This window comes from Ailuropoda melanoleuca, chromosome 6 (assembly GCF_002007445.2).
Source record: "Ailuropoda melanoleuca isolate Jingjing chromosome 6, ASM200744v2, whole genome shotgun sequence".
Lineage (NCBI taxonomy): Eukaryota > Metazoa > Chordata > Mammalia > Carnivora > Ursidae > Ailuropoda > Ailuropoda melanoleuca.
In genome coordinates this window covers 68,581,673-68,601,626 of record NC_048223.1, presented here as the reverse complement: position 1 = coordinate 68,601,626, position 19,954 = coordinate 68,581,673, and the positions used below count along the sequence as shown (strand labels likewise).

Below are 19,954 nucleotides of genomic sequence, written 5' to 3'. Positions count from 1 at the left end.
CTCCCTCCTCAGCGGGGAATCTGTCTCTCCCACTTCCTCTGCCCTTCTTGTGCTCTCTCTCTCTCTCTCAGATAAATAAATAAAATCTTTAAAAAAATTTTCTCTATGTCTCAGTCTCCTCATCTGTTAAGTGGGTTATTTTAAGGGCTGAATAAGATAATTCATTCCTGCACTTGGGACCAAGCTCAGAGAATGAGTGCCCAATACTGTTAGCTACTGCTATTATTGGCTTTCTGCTCTTAACTCTAATGACTGTAATTACCAATGCCACCTGTATAAACTAGATTAGGCCAAATGATTCTTCAGTGACAGGTTAATCCAAAATCTCACTGGATTAAACAGATGAAAGTTATTTCACACTCAAGCAAAGACCACATTAGGTCCTAGCAACTCTCCATGGCAGCTGCCTCCATATGGGGACTCAACAATTCAGACTGCTTTAGTTTCTCCACAATCCAGCAGCCTGGTGCCTGTCCTGACCCTAAACTTCCACCCCCAGACTCAACTGGCAGTGCAGCTTCCCAGCCTCATACTGGTGTTGTATGGGAAAGCCCATGTTTAAGACATCAAGTCTCACTGGAGACACTCAAGCAAAGGATGAACAGTTGCTTTTCCAGAGCATAATGGAAACTCATACATCAGAAAGGGTAGCTAATAAATGTACCAAAAGAATATGGCTTCCCAAATACCAGGATCTGATCAGATAAAACAATATAAGGAAATTCTTGGAGCCTACAATAAATTTACAGAAGCCTCCTTTTTGGACTGTGTTACAGACCACATGACAAGAAGTAAAATCTGATAAGACCACCTGTTCAGAACATGGTTTATAAAAATATTTTTAAATGAGGGGCACCTGGGTGGCTCAGTCAGTTGAGCACATGGCTCTTGGTTTGGGCTCAGGTCATGATCTCAGGGTCGTGAGATGGAGCCCCACATCAGGCTCTGTGCTCAGTGGGGAGTCTGCTCGAGATTCCCTCTCCCTCTGCCCCCCCATCTCTCTCTCTAAAATAAATAAATAAATCTTTTAAAATATATATATTTTTTTAATGATGCAAGGAATATCCATGAGAGTTCAGGAATATAATATTCAGCAGAACGAAGACATGGCAGCCAAAATAGGACTCTTGGCCAACCACGATAAAGAAGTCCTGATGGATGTACTTTATTTTTTTTTTAAAGATTTTATTTATTTATTTGACAGAGATAGAGACAGACAGTGAGAGAGGGAACACAAGCAGGGGAGTGGGAAAGGAAGAAGCAGGCTCATAGCAGAGGAGCCTGATGTGGGGCTCGATCCCACAACACATGGATCACGCCCTGAGCCGAAGGCAGACGCTTAACCGCTGTGCCACCCAGGCGCCCCTGATGGATGTACTTTAAAGAAAATGCCAAGAGCTATTGCTCTGGAAATAAGAATTCATCTGATAGAAACGTCCGAAAGCAAAAACCACCGTGTTAAACTGTCCGTCTGCTAAACTGCTTGGCAAATGGAAATGAGAGGAGAAAAAAAATTACTATTTACCAGGAATAATCAAATCAGAATCTCTTGTTGTTCATCGAAAATAATAAGATGAAACATTTGTTGAGCCTTGAATATACAGCAGGTCTGTCACTTGATTAGAAAAATAAACCACTGTTTATTCAACTGTGACTATTAATTTTAAAGCAAAATATAAGTTCACTCATGTATGAGAAAGAAAACAGTTTTATTATTAAAATAAATGGAAATTTCACTGAACAGTTATTTACATCAAATGGTACAACAGTATTCTAATTAGACTCTGGATATGTTGAAATGTTCTTCAATCAGGGTCATCCTCCAAGTATTCCTGTTCATTCATGTCTGCTTTAAGTTGCTGGCAAATACATCAAACAATTACTTGCCAAAAAAACAAACAAACAAATAAATAATTACGGCTGCTTTAACCTTGCATTTCTGTCATTTCAGCCCACAGAGTCCTCTATGACTGCTAAGACAGGGGAAGAGAATGGAAGAAACATGTTGGCTTTTCTTTCCACTGTCACACATCACTCCCATTCAAATTTTCTTGGCCAGAACCATCACATGGCTCTGCTTAGGTCCAAGCAGACTGGGAACTGTAGTCCTGTATTCCCAATAAGGAAAGGAGACCTGGATATTGGTTTGCACTGCTAACTTTTCCACTGCTAAGTGTAAGTTACTAATACCAACAAACTAAAATAAACACATGGGATATCTTGAGTCCTGACTTCATGCTTAATCAGTACCTTGTCTAGGTTACTTTCATAACAGAAAATAAAGACAAAAGAAAAAAATTTGTAATTGCAATGTTAATGAAGCTGACCATTTTTATGCACAGTTCTCACTTCCTTTAAAAGAAATATCCCACAGATCATATTGTTTTTATACGAAAGAAGCTTATTATTCTTTTGTGGCAAAATTCACTGGCATTTCCATAAAACCCTAGCTCTTAATTATACTGTGATTAAACTCCTTATGCACTTTTAGTTTGTAGAAAAGCCCTAACATATTTCTACCCTCAGGGAAAAATATTTATCCCAAAGCAATTCTTTCTTAATTTAAAGAAAGAAATAATGAATGATAATTTTAGAATCAGAGAACTGAAAGGAATTTCAAGAGATACAATTCTTTTTTCCCAATATTTTATTATTAGAAATAATGTCATAATTAATAACCCTGTACATATACCCATGAATTGTTACTGAAATGAAAACTTCAGCACTGTGCAAATTTACTTCCTTGTACTCCATGTACATTCTACATTAACCAATTATAAAGAGATACAATTCTATCATCAAACATTTACTGAGCCCTTTCTATATGTAAGCAGTTACATACATATCAACCCATAATGGATGATAGCTCAGAAAATGCAAAAATGAGTAAGTCACAGTGTCCCTGCCTGAGAAGCCTACAATATATACTAGTAACAGACATTAAAATATTCTTTGGCAGTGGGGGGGGGGGTGCCTGGGTGGCTCAGTCAGTTAAGCATCTGCCTTCAGCTCAAGTCAAGATCCAGGGTCCTGGGATCCAGCCCCACATCAGGCTCCCTGCTCAGCAGGGAGTCTGCTTCTCCCTCTCCCTTTGCCCCTTCCCCCAGCTCATGCTCTCTCTCGTTCGCTCACTCATTCTATCTCAAGTAAATAAATAAAATCTTCAAAAAATATATGTATTCTTTGGGATCACAGAAGGAATAAATACTGACTTGAGGAAGGTCTATCAGAGAAAGTTAAATGAAAAAAGTCTCAAATCTGGATCTTAAAAGTTTTTGGTAGTCAGAGAAATGATGGGGACAGAGAATGGACATTCCAGGGTAAAGAAACATGAATTAAGAAAGGAAAGCAGATCTATTCTGAGTACCACAAGAAGCCTGTCCACATCTTCTAAATAAAGAGTCCATGTGTTGCTCTGATAAGTGCAAGGAAGAGGTAAGCTAGCCTTTCTCAACCAAGATAAATATGGCCTGGTGTTACCATTAGGAATGAGAAACTAGGGGTGCCTGGGTGGCTCAGTCGGTTAAGCGTCTGCCTTCAGCTCAGAGCATGATCTCAGGGTTCTGGGATCGAGCCCCGCATCATGGTCCCTGCTCAGCAGAGAACCTGCTTCTCCCTCTCCCCTCTGCTGCTCCCCCTGCTTGTGCTCTCTCTCTCTCTCTCTCAAATAAATAAATAAAATCTTAAAAAAAAAAAAAGGAATGAACTCAGGAAACTTAAGATGTATGTGATACGATAAAAGAAATAATGAAAACCACTTTGGTGGGTATTACAGGTGGGACGTCACAGTTGGGCCTCCATTATGGAGGGTACTGAACGCCAAGTAAGGACTCTCACAGGAGAAAAAATAAGGTATTGGAATGAATACCAGAGAGGAAAAGTTTCGAAGCAGGTCACTTTGTTCAGGAGTGACTGTCAGATGGGGAGTGATGAAGTGATGAAGATACGCAGCAGAAGCAACGACAGCAGGAGCGGTAGGTAAAGAAAAGACGGATTTGATAGTAAATTCTTGAAAACTGATCAGTTGTAAATATAAGGAGATGAGAGAAGGATTTAAGAGCTCTAGCCTAACGGATGGCATCTATCATTTCAGGGAACCCAGCAAGATAAGCTGTGTAAAAAAGAAGCTAATCCATCCATTAGGGACATGTAGAATTTTGAACGTTAACAGTTTTGCATCCCAGATCTACTATATACTAATTGTTTTATCTGGAACAAGTTGCTTAACCTCTGAGTACCTCTGAGGGTTAAATAAGCTAATAAAAATAAAGAGCTCTGCACAATGCCTGAATGATACCAAGAGGTCAATAGTGTTAGCTAGCTTCGTTATTATTACTATTATCTTCATTATGACTGCCACCCATGGGAGATGCCTAAAAGACTGTTGGAAATCAGCGCTCATGAGAAAGATGAGGATTTGAGATGAAGATTTATGATAACATAGACCTGAGAACTGAGTGAAATAAAAGAGCAGGAGGGGCACTTGGGTGGCTTAGTCGGTTAAACATCCGCCTTTGGCTCAGGTTATGATCTCAGGGTCCTGGAGTCGAGTCCCGCATCGGGCTCCCTGCTCAGCAGGGAACCTGCTCTCCCTCTGCCCCTCACCCTGTTCATGCTCCTTCTCTCTCTCTCTCTCTCTCTCTCAAGTAAATAAAATCTTTAAGAAAGAAAGAGAGAGAGAAAGAAAGAAAGAAAGAAAGAAAGAAAGAAAGAAAGAAAAGAAAGAAAGAAAGAAAGAAAGAAAGAAAGAAAGAAAGAGAAAGGAGGAAGAAATGGCCAAAAGACAGGTATCGTTGAGGAGCGATCTGAGGTCAGAGCTTTCGTTCAAAGGACAAGGGGAACAATAGCATCAATGAGACTCTCTAGGAGACACAATGAGCCATTCATCGCAGGGCTCCTGTGCACTACATGGCTGTACCAGATACGTCCAGGCACCGGGAGGCAACATCTTTGGATTCAGATGTTCCCTACACGGTTAAACATCCACAAAGTCTAAGTCCAGTGTCATCTTTCTTACAAGTGTTTAAGATTCAGAACTGCTCTTCCTGAATCACATAATGTCACCAGAAACCTCTCAATCATCTCACTATTTGTTTTCCGGGAAAAGAAACTGAGGCCCCACGGGACTTGCACAGGTCAAATTTCAGTTAATGACAAAGGCTAGACTTAAGTTGTCAAACAGAATGCCACAAAGCCTGAACCTAGCTGTCTGGGAATATGGTAATGCCTTCAACGGCACTTTTGATCTTGAACTAAGTTTGGGATGAAACTTTCTTCTCAAGGAGCATTTATATTCCTCAGGCTTCTCAACCTCAACACCATTACTAATATTTGGGGCTGGACAACTCTTTATTGTGGGGAGCTGCCATTCCTACTGTAGACTGTTTAAAGCATCCCCTCCACCCACTGGATTCCAGTAGTCTCTCCCCTGGCCCATTTGTGACAACCAAAAAACAGCCACAGACATCCCCACGTGTCATCTGGGGGACAAAACTGCCCCAGGTTGAGAATCATTGTTCTGACTGATGCCTGTTAATTATTCTTATTAAGAAATGATAAACTCACTGAAAGTCCAGAGTTGTAAAATACAAGCACAGATTAATAAAACTGGAACTTGTTTCCTTTTGGCTCATGATCTTGGAAAGGATTTATCTATCTCCTTCAGGAAAGAAGGCATTAGTGTTTGACTATCTGAAATCATAATAGCCATTTTATTAAATACCCATTTCAAGGACCCAAATAAGTGCAATACTCTAAATCATCATTAAAAAATTCAGATAACTAAAGATGAAATACTCGGGGCGCCTGGGTGGCGCAGTCATTAAGCGTCTGCCTTCGGCTCAGGGCGTGATCCCAGCGTTCTGGGATCGAACCCCACGTCAGGCTCCTCCACTAGGAGCCTGCTTCTTCCTCTCCCACTCCCCCTGCTTGTGTTCCCTCTCTCACTGGCTGTCTCTGTCAAATAAAATCTTTTAAAAAATAAATAAATAAAGATGAAATACTGATTTAGGAAATATGGCAATAAAGAAAAATTCATCTATCAGCAGTCTACCAAATATATGCTTAAATATCTAAAGTCCAGTTTTTCTTTTCTTTTTTTAGAGAGAGCAAGCGAGGGTGGAGGGTGGGCAGAGAGAGAGAATCTTAAGCAGGCTCCACACCCAGAGTGAAACCCAACACGGGGCTCAATCGCACAACCCTGAGATCATGACCTGAGCTGAAATTAAGAGTCAGATGCTTAACCCACTGACACCCAGGCGCCCCTAAACCCTAGTTTTCCTAATTGCTCTATACCTGTGTTTTCCCAAAAATGTTTCACAAAATCCTGGTTTCAAGAGATACTAATAGACATTTGGTGGGAAAAAGATTTTATACTGAAGCAAATCTGGGAAATGCTGGGTTAGATCATGTTAAACAGTTTTTTTTCACACACAACTCAGCAGAGCCTCTAGGATATTTATGAGCAATGTAAATCTCTATAACCACACACAAGGTGGGTTGTTTCTCCACCCTACTTGGCTAGGCAATGTTTACTCGTTTGTTTGCAAATGTTCCTCAGAGCTCACTGGGAAGCTACCCCACCCCCCCACCCTCCGCTATCTCACTAGCTTCTCTGGTCCTACTGACGCTCTGGAACTGCGAGGACCACACAACATAGAACAGAAGACAGCACAATGCCAGCCTGGACGTGCAGACCAGATACTGACAATTCGTAGCCATAGCACTATACGGTTGCTCATGAAGGCTCTAAATTGAATTTTAATTTCTAATTCAAGAATTGCTGTTATAGCTGAAAGTATCAGTTGGGTGTTGTTTTTTTGTTTTTTATGGTAAACAATGGGAATTATCCTGCTATATTAAGCTAAAAAGAAGGGTTTGTTGAAAATATTCTGGGTATTATGAATTCTCAGCATTGTGAAGGAAAAACCAAATACCACAGCCACCAGGACAGGAAGCAGGGTCACCCCTGGTACCTGAGGAATATTAATTCAGGGACAGCTGCTTGGGCTCCCGCCATCAGGTGGCCCATCTCCAAACCATCTTTTATCTGGTATCTGCCCTAAAGTTTCAACTCCTGAGAGAAGATGTTGATTGGCTTAGCTTGGGTCAGGTGCCTACCACCCATCTCCCCTGCCCCTCCATGGGCATGGCTGAGGTCCCATGATCTACAGTCCTAGGACATAGAATGACATGGAGGAGGGGTAATTTCCCCTAAACGTGGATGCTGAACAGAAAAATAAAATATGTTCTTTACATTCACTGAGCAGAAAAAGAAGACGTCTTTACTTTGTCCCACTATTCCTATCCCTTCTACTTAACAGAGAGCACTGAGGCATTCCAAAACGCTAGGCTTTCCTCTTCAATCACCTTCAACAGACTTGAGAGCCTACCTTTCAGAGAATTCAGAAAAGTCCTTTTGAGTTGAGTCCTTCCTCTAAGAAACCTGGCATTGTTGATTAATGAGTCCCAAGGAAGAGTCATTTAGTCTAATTATCAACTAAACTCATTCATTCTTAACAGCCACAGAAGACACAAGGACAGAAAATTTAAGGCAATGTGAGAAGGAGGAAAAGGGAGAGTTTGAAGACAAATGTAACAAATCAATTCTTCCCAACATCCAAAAATGACCCATGTAAAGGAATTTAGTTAAGCATCTGCCCTTTCTCCATCCTCAGTCTATTGGCCCTAAGTTTTTCTTAGTAATTCCAAAATTCTTTTGATAATCATCAATTTCTGTGAAAACAGAGAGGAGTCTGTTTTATGATAATGTTTTTTGATCCCAGACTAAGATTGCATCCTTGCCTCTGGGGAAATTCCTTCTACAAAAAAAAAGTTTCCTTTAGGCCACTGTTTTTTAAGTATTTGCCATCAGTACACTTTATTTTGCTAAACAGAAGGACAACACTAAAGTTAGCATGTTGGCTGATTTTTATTTTTATATTTGAGCCTGCCTAAAAAAAATAAACAAAAACTTTCTTGGGCAAGTTCTCATTTGGGTTCAATTATTTGCTTCTTGTCTTTGTTGTAGAAAAAGTCTCAATTTTACTGGAAAGAATAAAAGAAGAAAAGCAAGATTTCTAACCAGGATTTTAAACTACATTCATTTTTGTGAAATAAGGCCCTTTGGTCATCTGTATTCTGGGATGAAAGTAAGTTTTCAATGACCTTGATTTATTGATGCATTCTATTATGTAGAAAACAGAAATTCAAGTAAGATATCACATTGCTTGCGAAAAGACAAAATGGGGACAATGACATTCAACACATCTTATAAGCACTTCTTCCAAAGGAAACATCTCCTTTAATATTCAAACTCTGCAGAAAACATCAAGTAGAATGGAACAATCACCTATTGTGTCAGAAAGCCACACTCCTGTGTCTCCTTTATTACTACCACCCTCGACACTTTGACACCAGCCGTGTGGGTTTTCCACACATCAAGCAATTCCACACCAGCAGGGCGTCCCATAAGTCAATTCAGTTCTGACACTAATCGGAGTTAGTGCCAGGGCTTCCAGGGCTGAGTCTCACGAGACTGTCCCCTACTTCAGATGCCAATCCCAAGTAGTAGGTCCCCAGGTTACCCCCAACTTCTGTCTGATTTGGTTTCAAAGCAGATTCCCATGAGACCTGCTGTGGATTCAGTCATTTGCTACAACAGTTCACAGAACTCAGAGTAACACATTTACCAGTTTATTATGTAATAAAGGATGCAGGTAAACAGCCTTATGAAGAGGTACGCAGGGTGAGGACTGAAAGGGTCATAAGCACAGGAGCCTCTGTCCCTGCGCAGTTGGGGTCCACCACCTTCCCCGTTCATGGGTGTGTTCACCCACCAGGAAGGTACTCAAACCCCACACTATTCGCATTTTTATAGACGTTTAGTAGGTAAGCATGAGCATCTAGTAACTCCATTTCACACTCTTCTCCCCTCTTGTGAATGGAAGGTGGGGCTGAAACTTCCAAGCTTCTAATCATGTCTTGGTCTTTCTGGTGATCAGCCCCCACAGAGGCCCACCAAGAACCACCTCATTAGAACAAAAGACACTGCTATCACCTAAGAAATTGCAAGGGATTTAGGAGCTCTGTGTCAGTAACTGGGGTGCACGACTAAGTGTTAGAAGAAAAAAATCTCATAGCACCCTAATTTACAAGGGTTTTAGGAGCTTTGGGGCAGGAACTTGGGGCATAAACCAATATCTATATTTCTTATTATCTCGCAAATGTCCACTGAGAAAACTTGCTGTGTTCTGTTATTTTATTTTTTCCGTTTCCTCTGCCTAAAAAGAAGGGGTCATGCACTTTTTTAAAAAGGGGGTTCTGTAGAGGAAAATTCACCTTCTCTGCATCCAGTCCTGGGTGAGGAAAGAGCTGCTGTCTGCAAATCCACCCACCACCATTTACTCACACAGTTAGAAGAGGGAGAAGAGAATATAAAACAGAAAAGAAAAAAAAAAAAACCTACCAACCCCCACACATCACTGATAATGCCTCCGGCACACATGAATCTATCATGTAGTATCTGATGACAAGTCAGACTTGTAGGAGGCATTTATCTTTGAAATAGATTTGAAAAGATTTGTTTTTTAATCTACTTTAAAATTTGCACTGAGTAAATCTTAAATAGCAAAATCTCAAAGTAGGAAGGGAGATTATTTACATTCAAGGAGACAGAATTGGTTAATTAGAGCTAAAAAATTACAGCTCTGCTGGGTATGCATTTTAATTTGGTCTGCTGTCGAGGGCATTCTTATTCGGAGCAATTATGGAATGAACCCATATACTGTAAGTCATCATCTATGGACGGTTTCCTGTAGGTTGTAGCTATAATAATATTCCTCCTTTTCACCTTCCGGCCATCCGAACAGCATAACAAATTAAAGAAAACTTTTTTTCACTGTTTAGCAAACATCATGTGATTTTGGCAACGGTGAAATCCACAATAACTGGGGATAATAGTTGGATCTTGCCAGTAGGGGGAGTTCAAGCCCAATGAGCAATTGAGAGCTTCAGAAATGGGAGTTTATGGGAGAATTCTAGAGGCATGGGCTTACTAATTACAGCCCGTAACAAAATGCAGAGGAAAGTCAAGTTATTCACGGTAGGGCATATGTTGACGTAATTCCATGGGCCCCGCGTCTTTGAGAGAAACATCGGTAGGCAGCCTGTTAGAGCCACAGTTGGGTGCGGGCTGCCGCGAGCACGCCGCGAAAGCCGATGCGCGAGTTCTGTCTTTCCCCAAGGTCAGCTTTATTTAGCCATTAAAGCAAAGTTCAATCACAATTATGAAGCAGGTTCAGGATTCCAAACTCAATGACATTTCACCGTGTGATTAAACTTGTCTTCTTACACACCACGCAGCGCAGGGCAGAAGACAAGCCACACAACAGACAACAGGAGGCTGCAGGAAGGGAACGCACTAGGCGCAATCTGGGGGCGCGCCGTTGAGATGAGGAATCCGCCGGTCTGGTCAGTTCTAGGCATTTACTACTTCTGATGTTCAAGCGGGGAAGGATCTCAGATCTGGTGGGAGATCCATCGGGCAGGCCTTCGGTAGCGGTTGCCTTTTGTAAGTGGTCAGATGTGGAGGGGTCAGGTCTAAAGAGTCTGACAGTTTGCTGCCAAAATCCTCCCCCTTTTAAAGGGATTGAATCAGTCTCGGGCCCCTGCAGACCTGCTCTGGTTCTGCTCGTTATCAGTTCTGGGGTGTCGGCTGACGCGGTCCCAGGGATATCTCCTAGTGGGAGTACTTGACAGGAGAGACTGTATTTTGCTCTCTACAGAGGCACAACATGCCATTTATTGTGTGTATCATAGTTTATTTGGCCTTTTTTTTGCACCTCCCACCCATTTTTTTGTTTAGTTGTGTGTGTGTGTGATTTTGATGCTGGAATGTATGTCCGAAATAAGAATATTTTTTTAGGTTTTATTTATTTGAGGGAAAGACAGCAAGAGAGAGCATAGCAGGGAGGAGAGAGAGAGAAGCAGGATCCCCATGAGCAGGGTACCCGAACCAGGGCTCGATCTCAGGACCCTGAGATCATGAGCAGAGCTGAAGGCAGATGCTTAACCGGCTGAGCCACCTAGGCTCCCCCAACATAAGAATGTCAACGGACAACTGGATCACTCATTTTTCCCAAATCCTATATTTTGGAAGAATTCCTTGGCCCAAATCCTACACATATTATAGTAAATGATTAATCCTTGAAGATGTGAATAAAGATCTTTCGCTACCCAAATTGTCTAAGTCTCACTTTTAAGTAACACTCACGCACTAAGTTACTTTAATTCATCAAATATGGTCTCCTTTCCCTGGGGATACACTCAAACTTCAGTCTCATTTAAAAAAAAAAAAATTGCCCCTTTCTCTCCACAAGATTATAGATCCATCATTTGCAAGAGAGTCCTTCAAAATTCTATACCAGCTTTCTCCCAATAAACAAGCCTTGACTTCTTAAAATAGTATTGTACAAGAGGGAAGATGAGAATTATGCCAAATGCTACTTTTGAAAACACTCTTTTGCATAATTGAGAAAACAGTTAAAAAAAATTGAGCTTTCTTGAAATGTTGCAATATTTATTCATCTTTGCTCAAGCCACAAAGAGAAGCCCTTTGGACGCAATGGCTTGGAGCCTCCAGCAGTCCTAGGTTCAAATCCTAATTTTGAATTTACTGGCTAGGTGACTTTAGAGACGTTATCTTAACTTGCTGAGCAGGTTTGTCTATAAAATGGAGTAATAGTAACTTCTTTTCAAAGTGGTTTGAGAGAAACAGATAATGTATGCCCCTGGCATGTAGACAATGCTTAATAAAAGGTTGCTAGGGGCGCCTGGGTGGCGCAGTCGTTAAGCGTCTGCCTTCGGCTCAGGGCGTGATCCCAGCGTTCTGGGATCGAGCCCCACATCAGGCTCCTCTGCTAGGAGCCTGCTTCTTCCTCTCCCACTCCCCCTGCTTGTGTTCCCTCTCTTGCTGCCTGTCTCTCTCTGTCAAATAAATAAATAAAATCTTTTTTAAAAATAAATAAATAAATGGTTGCTATTCTTAATAAAATGGTGGTTAAATCATGTGATCTTCAAAGACACAGATCCCCATCTCCTTCTAAGGAAGGGAGTTGAGGCTAACATTTTTCCATTGTAAAACAGATAACAGGTCTTCTCTATGAAGCATTAGGCTACCAGGAAGGTCAGAACTAAACGTTGTACCACTTTTCCTTGATATACAGAGGGCTGGCTTCAGCAACGTCATCCTGCTAGAGACCTGAACAACTGTTTTCTATACACAGTAAAAGCAAGTATACCTACAGAACATAATGTAAATACTGCTAACCTCCAAGGATTCTCTAAGGAATGGCATAGCTGACAGAAGTCAGAAGTAAGGGGAAGTGTTACTAAATGTCTTGCCTTCTATAGTGGAGTCAAGAGATAATGTTTACCTGTGATGGATCAGAAACAGATGTTCAAGTACATGCTTTATACTAGTAAGGCAACTGGTAGAGGAATTAAAAATAATTACGTAACACATTCAGGAGGTAGAAGGGTAATGGAAGTGGGAGTTGTGTAAGTGAACAAAAATCTCTGACAAATTTAGAGATTAAAGTATACTATTTATAGTTTTTAAACACAGCTGTTAAGCACTAGGAAAAAAAGAAAACAAACAGCTAATGGTGATTATCTATGAGCACCGGACCTGAAGTGGGGCATTAGGAAGAGTTTTACTCTTCATTTAAATTTTTTTGGCAGTGTTTGATTTTTATGTTTAATAAGTGCATACTTTAGGTATATAATAAATATCTCTTTAAAAGAAGGAAATGAATACTGTGTGGTTGCATGCTCCAAGATGATCCCCAACGATCCCCACTTCCCAGTAATCATACCATTGTGTATTGCCCCCACCAGATTGTGTCAAGGTTGTCTGTGAGACCAACAGTATATAACAAAAGTGATGGTACATCATTTCCAAGCTGAATGAGAAACTGCAGCTTCCATCTTGGGTGTTCTCTCTTTCCCAATACATCTTTTTCTCAAGACCACTGGCTCTGTGGGAAGCCATGTTGTGAAGAGCCCTGTGGAGAGGCCCATGGAGTGAGCAAATGAAGTCTCTGAGGACAGCACCGCGAGTGTAGCTAGAAGCTGACCTCCCAGTCAACTTTTAATACACAGCAGCCCCAGCCAACGACCAGACTGCAACCTAATGAGTGACTCAGATGTGTCCGCGCACACCTAAATTCCTGACTCTCAGAACTGGGAGGTCGTAAGAGTCTGTTGTTTTAAGCTTCTAAGTTTTTGCATGATTTGTTCTGCAACTACAGATTAACTACTACAGACGGCTACCCCTGGAGAAATAAAAGCAAGTGAAGAATCATCATTGCAGGTATCAGAAGCTAAAGTTAAGTGCTAAGAAACCTCAGTTCTACTCTCAGGAAAGCTCTGGCTAGCAATATCACCGAAATGCTGAGTTTTCCGTGACCAGAGTCCCATTTGCTGCCTCCATCGCAGTGCGACCCAACCTGAACGCGTCAGCCTGACTCTGATCCATGATTTTCCATTTCCATTCCCCTTCACCAGCCCATCATCCTCTCATGTCCACAAGCCTACCCTTTTTTACCTAGCTTATCCGGAAAGCAGAGCTAGAGATGATGGCTTACAGTCAAGTAGTTTGTCTGGCAGTGGGATCCCAGGGGTCAGAAGTGAGGGGCAGAAGAGTAGTGCAGGAGAGGATGGAGACCATTACAAGGATGTGATATCAAGTTGGCCAACACTACCAGCTACCGGGTGCTCAAATTTATCTCCAGTCTCCCCACCAGAAAAACAGAAAAGAAGTATGTGTCTGTTGGCTCCCAGTTCCATCGATCAGGGGAGGCTCCACAGGGTATTAATTCCCCAATATCCCCCTATTAGGAATATTGAGTGCCAAGCAGGTCCTGAAGGGCACAGAAGCCCCAGGGCAGGAAGCTAGAAGCACCTTGTTCTAGTCCAAGGTTGTTGTTGGGTTGAAAATGCATGAAACTGCTCAAAACCCCAGAGGAGCTCATAGCCTAGGCTCTGGCTGGGATCCAGTGAGGGCAATAGGACTTGAAATCCTATACAAGATATGTTGCATACAACCTGGATCCAAATATTACCAAATCCTTCCTATTTTACAAACATCTCTCTCTCCCATCTCCTTCCCCTTTTTTCCATTTCACAGCCACTGACTAAACCTGGGCCCTCATGGCCTCCTGCAACCAGGGTTTGTCTAAGGACACCTCAAAGGAATAACTCCCAATGTTACTTCTCATTCATCAAACCACCCCAATCACAGGCCAGGCCAAGGTCTGAGTCAGAAAGTAATGACTGCTTTGCCTCCCAGCTCACCCTTGTAAAACAACCCAGAGACAGGCTGGGCTGGTCACCCAGGGGCCGTAGCCGGGAGAATGAGTCCTTGCTGGACCAGCCCATCAGACAACTGCACAGAATTTCAGACTGGAATCGAGAGATGTTTTACACATCCTCTGTGGCAACTGGGGTGAAGCTGTCACATACTCTGGAGTCAGAAAAGGAGGCCATGGTGAATTCAGGTAAATTGGAGAATATCTTTCACTAGTATTCTCTCTCTTAAAAGCATTTCAACACTTCCAAAAAATCAAAAAATAACCTATTTCATAACTTCACAGCTAATTGCTGCTCTCTATGTTGTACCTTGCCTGGGGAAATTCATCCCCTTACATACTTTATGAATTAAAATATTAGGCAACATTCTATGATGTAACTTTTTTAAAAGCTGATGATGGATTATTTTTTAAAAAATTGTCCTTGGCAGATTTCTTAACTTGAATCCTGCTTATATTACAAACATATTAATTGAATCGGAGTAAACTAGATTCTGGTTTCAAAATAATTGTTCTATGCATACTACAAATCTAGAGTACCTTAATTACTTGTAATTGTATTGTAAACTCAGATCTGTTTAATTAGTTTTAATTTAGCTTCATCATATACGAAACAGTCAATTGTTACAGGTTGTCTTGTTACACTGATGGAGAACACATGGAATGGATAATAAGTTCCCCCAACAACAAATTAACTTCACTACAAGCTGTCAATAATTATTTCACCCCCTTCCTGGAAGAAGCCTGAGATTAAGATCATAACATAAAGTCAAAATAAAGTCAGGTTGATTCTTCAAAACAGTAAAACAATTGTAGCGTGGTACTTTTTGTCTGTGCTATGGCAACTCCTTCCCTAAATGCGTGTGTCTCCGTGTGTGAGAGTGTGTATGTAAACGCAAACATCTAATCATATATATACGTACACACGACATATAAATGCATATTGAAGCACCCATATTTTACGTTATTTACCCCAGTCATTATCTTTATAGAAACCAAACTAGCACAGAAAATAGACATTTTTTTGCACATTTAATAAACAGTTATTCAGGGACAGCCTAAACCACCAAACGGACATTTTTCCCACAACCTTGTGAAGATCAGAATTTTTTCTTTTCTGAGAGTGAGCTTCCTTGGAGACACAGACTTCCTTTCTGGGTAAATTTTGGCCACTCAAAGTCCACAGAGGGAAAGCTTATATTATAACGTTAAGTGGAAAATGCAGGGTACAAAACTGGAGCAACAGCACAGCCCAGCTATATAAACATGTGGGAAAAATTGAAAAGAAATGTGCCAAGATGATAACAGTGTTTGTTTCTAAGCAACTTTTTCTTCTTTGAGCGTTTCCAAATTCCAAATCCTTACATAAAAATCTTATGCTAATTTTACAGTTGGAAAAACTCAACTTGAAAAAATCCATGGAAATCCTGACTATAGAGATATTCGCTAAAAAGCCACATTGACCGGGCAGCAAGTACAAGGTTTTTGCAAGGAACTATTTTTTATCTCAGGATGGAAAACTGAAAATCGAATTTGTTTTGCAAAACTATAGTTTGGGAAACTTCAGCTGTGGAATCTGAAACCCTATTTGAAAGATAAGCAGAAACAACAAGGGGGCTTTGAGCTACTGCAAAATGTACTTTTATCAATGATGGTGCTATTTCAGATCGATGAAAGTCTTGAGAGTTTATAAGGAGCTTTCACAGCATAAGGTGCTATAATGAGCTTGGGTTCGGGACCCAGAAAACCCCAGTGTGAGTCTGGTCTCCATCTCTGGGAAATTGTAATGCACTTAAAGGCACTGTGTAGACTGCAAAATGCTCTTTAAAAATGTCACTGTAGGGGATGCCTGGGTGGCTCAGTCGGTTGAGTGTTTGCCTTTGGCTCAGGTCATGATCCCAGGGTCCCGGGATGGAGCTCTACGTTGCGCTCCCTGCTCAGCGAGAGTCTGCTTCCCCCTCTGCCTCTGCCTTTCCCCCCTGCTTGTTCTCTCTCTCGCTGTCTCTCTTTCTCTCTCAAATGAATAAATAAAATTTTTTATTTTTTTAAGATTTTGTTTATTTGTCAGAGAGAGAGCACAGGCATGGAGAGCAGCAGGCAAAGGGAGGAGCAGCTCCCCTCCGAGGAGGGAGCCCAAAGCGGGACTGGATCCCAGCACCCTGGGATCATGACCTGAGCCAAAGGCAGCCGCTTAACCAACTGAACCACACAGGTGTCCCTAGGTAAGATCTTAAAAAAAAAAAAAAAAAAAAAGTCATTGTAAGGGATACATGATATAGGCAGAGAAGATGCTTTTATTTTATTTTACAAATGAGAGAAATGGAGAAACACAGAAACTACTGTGATCGTAGCACTCATCGTAAGTAGAAAAAACTTCACACAACCTAAATATCCATCATCAAGAGAGTAAGCCATGCAAATGAAACAAACCAGAGCTATGCAAATCAACAAGAAGGAACCTCACAGATATAATTTTGAGGCAAAAAATAAAGTTAGAGAATAAAATACAGAGACTGTGTTATCAGATTTAAAAGCATACAAACAATATTCTCTCCATCACTTTTAGTAAAAATACAGACACCCAAAGGATTGTGGTTACCTCACAGGGTGGGGGGAGGGTGGGCAGAGAGAGAAATGCAGTCAGAATTCCATGTTTTATTAATTATGCTAAGAGGTGAGCACCCAGGTATTCACTATATTAATCTATATCCTGTCCCCATATGTGTAATATTTCATACTAGAGTTATTGATTGCTTACTATGTATCTAGCATTACAGACTTTTCCATACCTCATTCTATTTAGTCCTCACAAAAACCCTACAAGGAAAGCCTTGCTATCCCATTGTAACAGGTGAGGATGCAGGCTCAGTCCCCTTCAGTCACATGCCCCAAGGCACTCAACTAGCATGTGGCAGAGAAAGGCCTAGGATTTGTCTCCCTCCCAGAGCATTGCCCCCAAGGATCTTAAACACCCAGGATCCAATAAACCAGGGACCTCATTTCAGCAGAGGTCTCAGAACGACAGTCGTTCCTATAGCAGGCACCCAACTCTGGCTTTCCCTCCCCACACACAGGCATTCTCTTCGTTGGCAATACCATCATACGAGTTGTGGCTGCTATTCCCAGTTAATAAACTTTTGTCTTCACAATGAAGACAAATGGCACAGCTACCCTTTCACACCCAAGTTCCCATCATCCCAAGCAGGGCCTGTCCCCCAAAGAACACACAATACAGCTGGGTCTCTCTTCAGGAAGTGAATACTTGCACATACGGTCATGGGCTTCTTACTTCTCAGTCAAGACTTTTTCCACATTGTTCCCTGTCTGTGGTTTTTCTTTTTGTTGTTTAAATGGGAGGAATGAATACTTGGCATTGAGTGGGGAGTATGCAGACTGTGTGACACAAATCTTGAGCTCCAGATCCAGCGTGTAGTCTCAGCCTGGACTTTGTTGTACTCAAGGGCAACAGAGTTAGCAGGCTGTCATCACAAAGTCACACTTTCTGGAGCTTTGGAAAATTCTTATTTTCCCCGTCAATGGACTCTCGCTTCACACTAACAATAGGCTGCCACTTAAAAGACACAGAAATAGAGTCTGTATTTTACTGTTCCTGTAACGCTACAGCCCAGAAGAAACGTGATACAAAGAACAAGACACTGTCCTGGAATCTAAGAGACCTGAATTGTAGTTCTAGACATGTATTCTAACCACTTCTGCCTCAGTTTCTTCATTACTGAAATGACAGGGCTGGGCTAAGTGAACTCCAAAGTTTTTTCTAACTCCAATTACATGAAATAATATACAGAAAACACATACAGCAAAACATATACAGAAAAAAGAAATATTTAAGATAAAAATGCCATAAATAACTCAACTTAGTTTGATTTCATTTAACACAGGCAAGATTCTTTTGCTACTAGAAATTTCTTTTTAAATTAGTAGGTATTAAGATAATGATGTAATCAAATTAAATAATAAAACATTGAATACTATTTATTATTTGGTGAGCTCAATGAAATTATGTATGCTTCATTACTAGAACTCTTGGTAAAATTTTTAGTGATGGAGCAGGGAGACACTCTGGTTCTAGATTCAATTAATATCAATATTTGTTTTTAATATCTGCCATAGCTGGAAAAAATACCTTACAAAAATTCATCAAGTCAAATGGGAAGAAGTGTGTCATTAGCAGGACTTACTGAATCAGTATACTGTTTTCAATCCCATACATCAAACTTGAAAAATACCTTTTTTTTTAGAATTTTCCTAGTAAATTTTCATCCTCTTGAAGTCTCTCCATCATCTCCAAGCTAATCAGGAAATGGTACAATATGTATTTTTAACAAATGAGCTCAACACTTTCCGAAGTTCTTCATCCAAAACATTAGTATACCAGTTAGAAAAATTTTGTTTCCAATTTGAAAGGTGCAGATGTGAAAATTTCTAATAGGTAAAAATCACCCCATTAATTTTGGCCATGAACTTACTTAATAATGGATACAAATTCAAGTATCTTTTCAAAATGCTTTCTCTGTAGCACGTTTCTTTTGCAAAGCAGTCATGTCCTCATTATTTTAAAACAACTGTTAACTTAAAGGGACAGATTAAGCATGTTTAATTTTTTTGAATTTTCTGAAGACAGTATACTTGATAATCCTTGTCTTCACAAAAAAAGGAGGAAAAAAAACAAATTTTGAGCACTTGTCTGTTTTATGAAAGAAAAATGCCTAATGCATTCAAGATTAGTTTTGAATCTTAAATTTTTATTTCATTAAATTTAAAGGTGTTGTTTTTAAAATATTAACCTTGTTAAAGATACGTAGCAGCACAAAAAAACTGTAATTAGGCACAATATGCCAAAGGCAAACGAAAGTGAGAACGCCACACTAAACATCTCTGTGTGGGGAAACTCCCACTCACCCATCACAATTGTTCTCTGTTCTACAGATTATGATCAAGATTTTCACCAAACTTATTTCTTATATTTTACATAGATACTTTCTTCCCAGAACCTAAAGATCTCTTTAGAGACCACAGCACTAGACTGTGATTAGCGTTAGAGCAGAAACCAGGTTCTCCTCTCCTTGGTACTGTCTCTGCTGCCAACCCCTAAGGAAGGGTTTGGGACATAGTAGGTACTCTGGGAAGACTTACCGAGTGAAGATTGTTAATCCTTTGTTTAAAAAGCTTTAATCTTCCCGTAAAACATTGCTTTAGATGGTGTGGCTGCTAATGTCTCAGCAACAACAAAAATTTGCTCCAAGTGTTTCAAACAAAGAAAGATGAAAGAGGTGTGCCTGGGTGGCTCAGTCAGTTAAGCGTCTACCTTCGGCTCAGTTCACAATCCCAAAGTCCTGGGATCGAGCCCCACGTCTGGTCCCTGCTCAGTGGAGAGCCTGCTTCTCTCCCTCTCTCTCTGCCCAACCCCCCCCCCCCGCTTGTGCTCTCTCTAGCTCACTCTATCTCAAATAAATAAATAAAAATCTTGAAAGAAAGAAGGAAAGAGGGAAAGAACAAACAAACGTGTAATAGAGGTGAAGGCAGGGTTTAGGAAACAAGGGACATGAGGCAGTCAGAGACCAAAA

General features: G+C 40.8%; 1 protein-coding gene across 1 annotated transcript; it reads left to right on the top strand.

The window, feature by feature from the left end:
- The first annotated feature begins 673 nt into the window (after positions 1 to 673).
- Positions 674 to 2,509, top strand: LOC117802803 (mitochondrial import inner membrane translocase subunit Tim9-like). The gene is made up of 3 exons (XM_034663583.1): positions 674 to 791; positions 1,060 to 1,160; positions 2,492 to 2,509. Exons 1-3 carry the CDS (start codon positions 674 to 676, stop codon positions 2,507 to 2,509), a joined length of 237 nt encoding a protein of 78 aa, XP_034519474.1.
- Positions 2,510 to 19,954: the final 17,445 nt, after the last annotated feature.

Bases quoted from the DNA above. Each gene is read 5' to 3' on its own strand.
- LOC117802803 (XM_034663583.1), top strand. From the start codon at position 674: ATGGCTTCCCAAATACCAGGATCTGATCAGATAAAACAATATAAGGAA. The intron at 792-1,059 runs GTAAAATCTGAT...TAATGATGCAAG, and splicing joins TACAGACCACATGACAAGAA to GAATATCCATGAGAGTTCAG.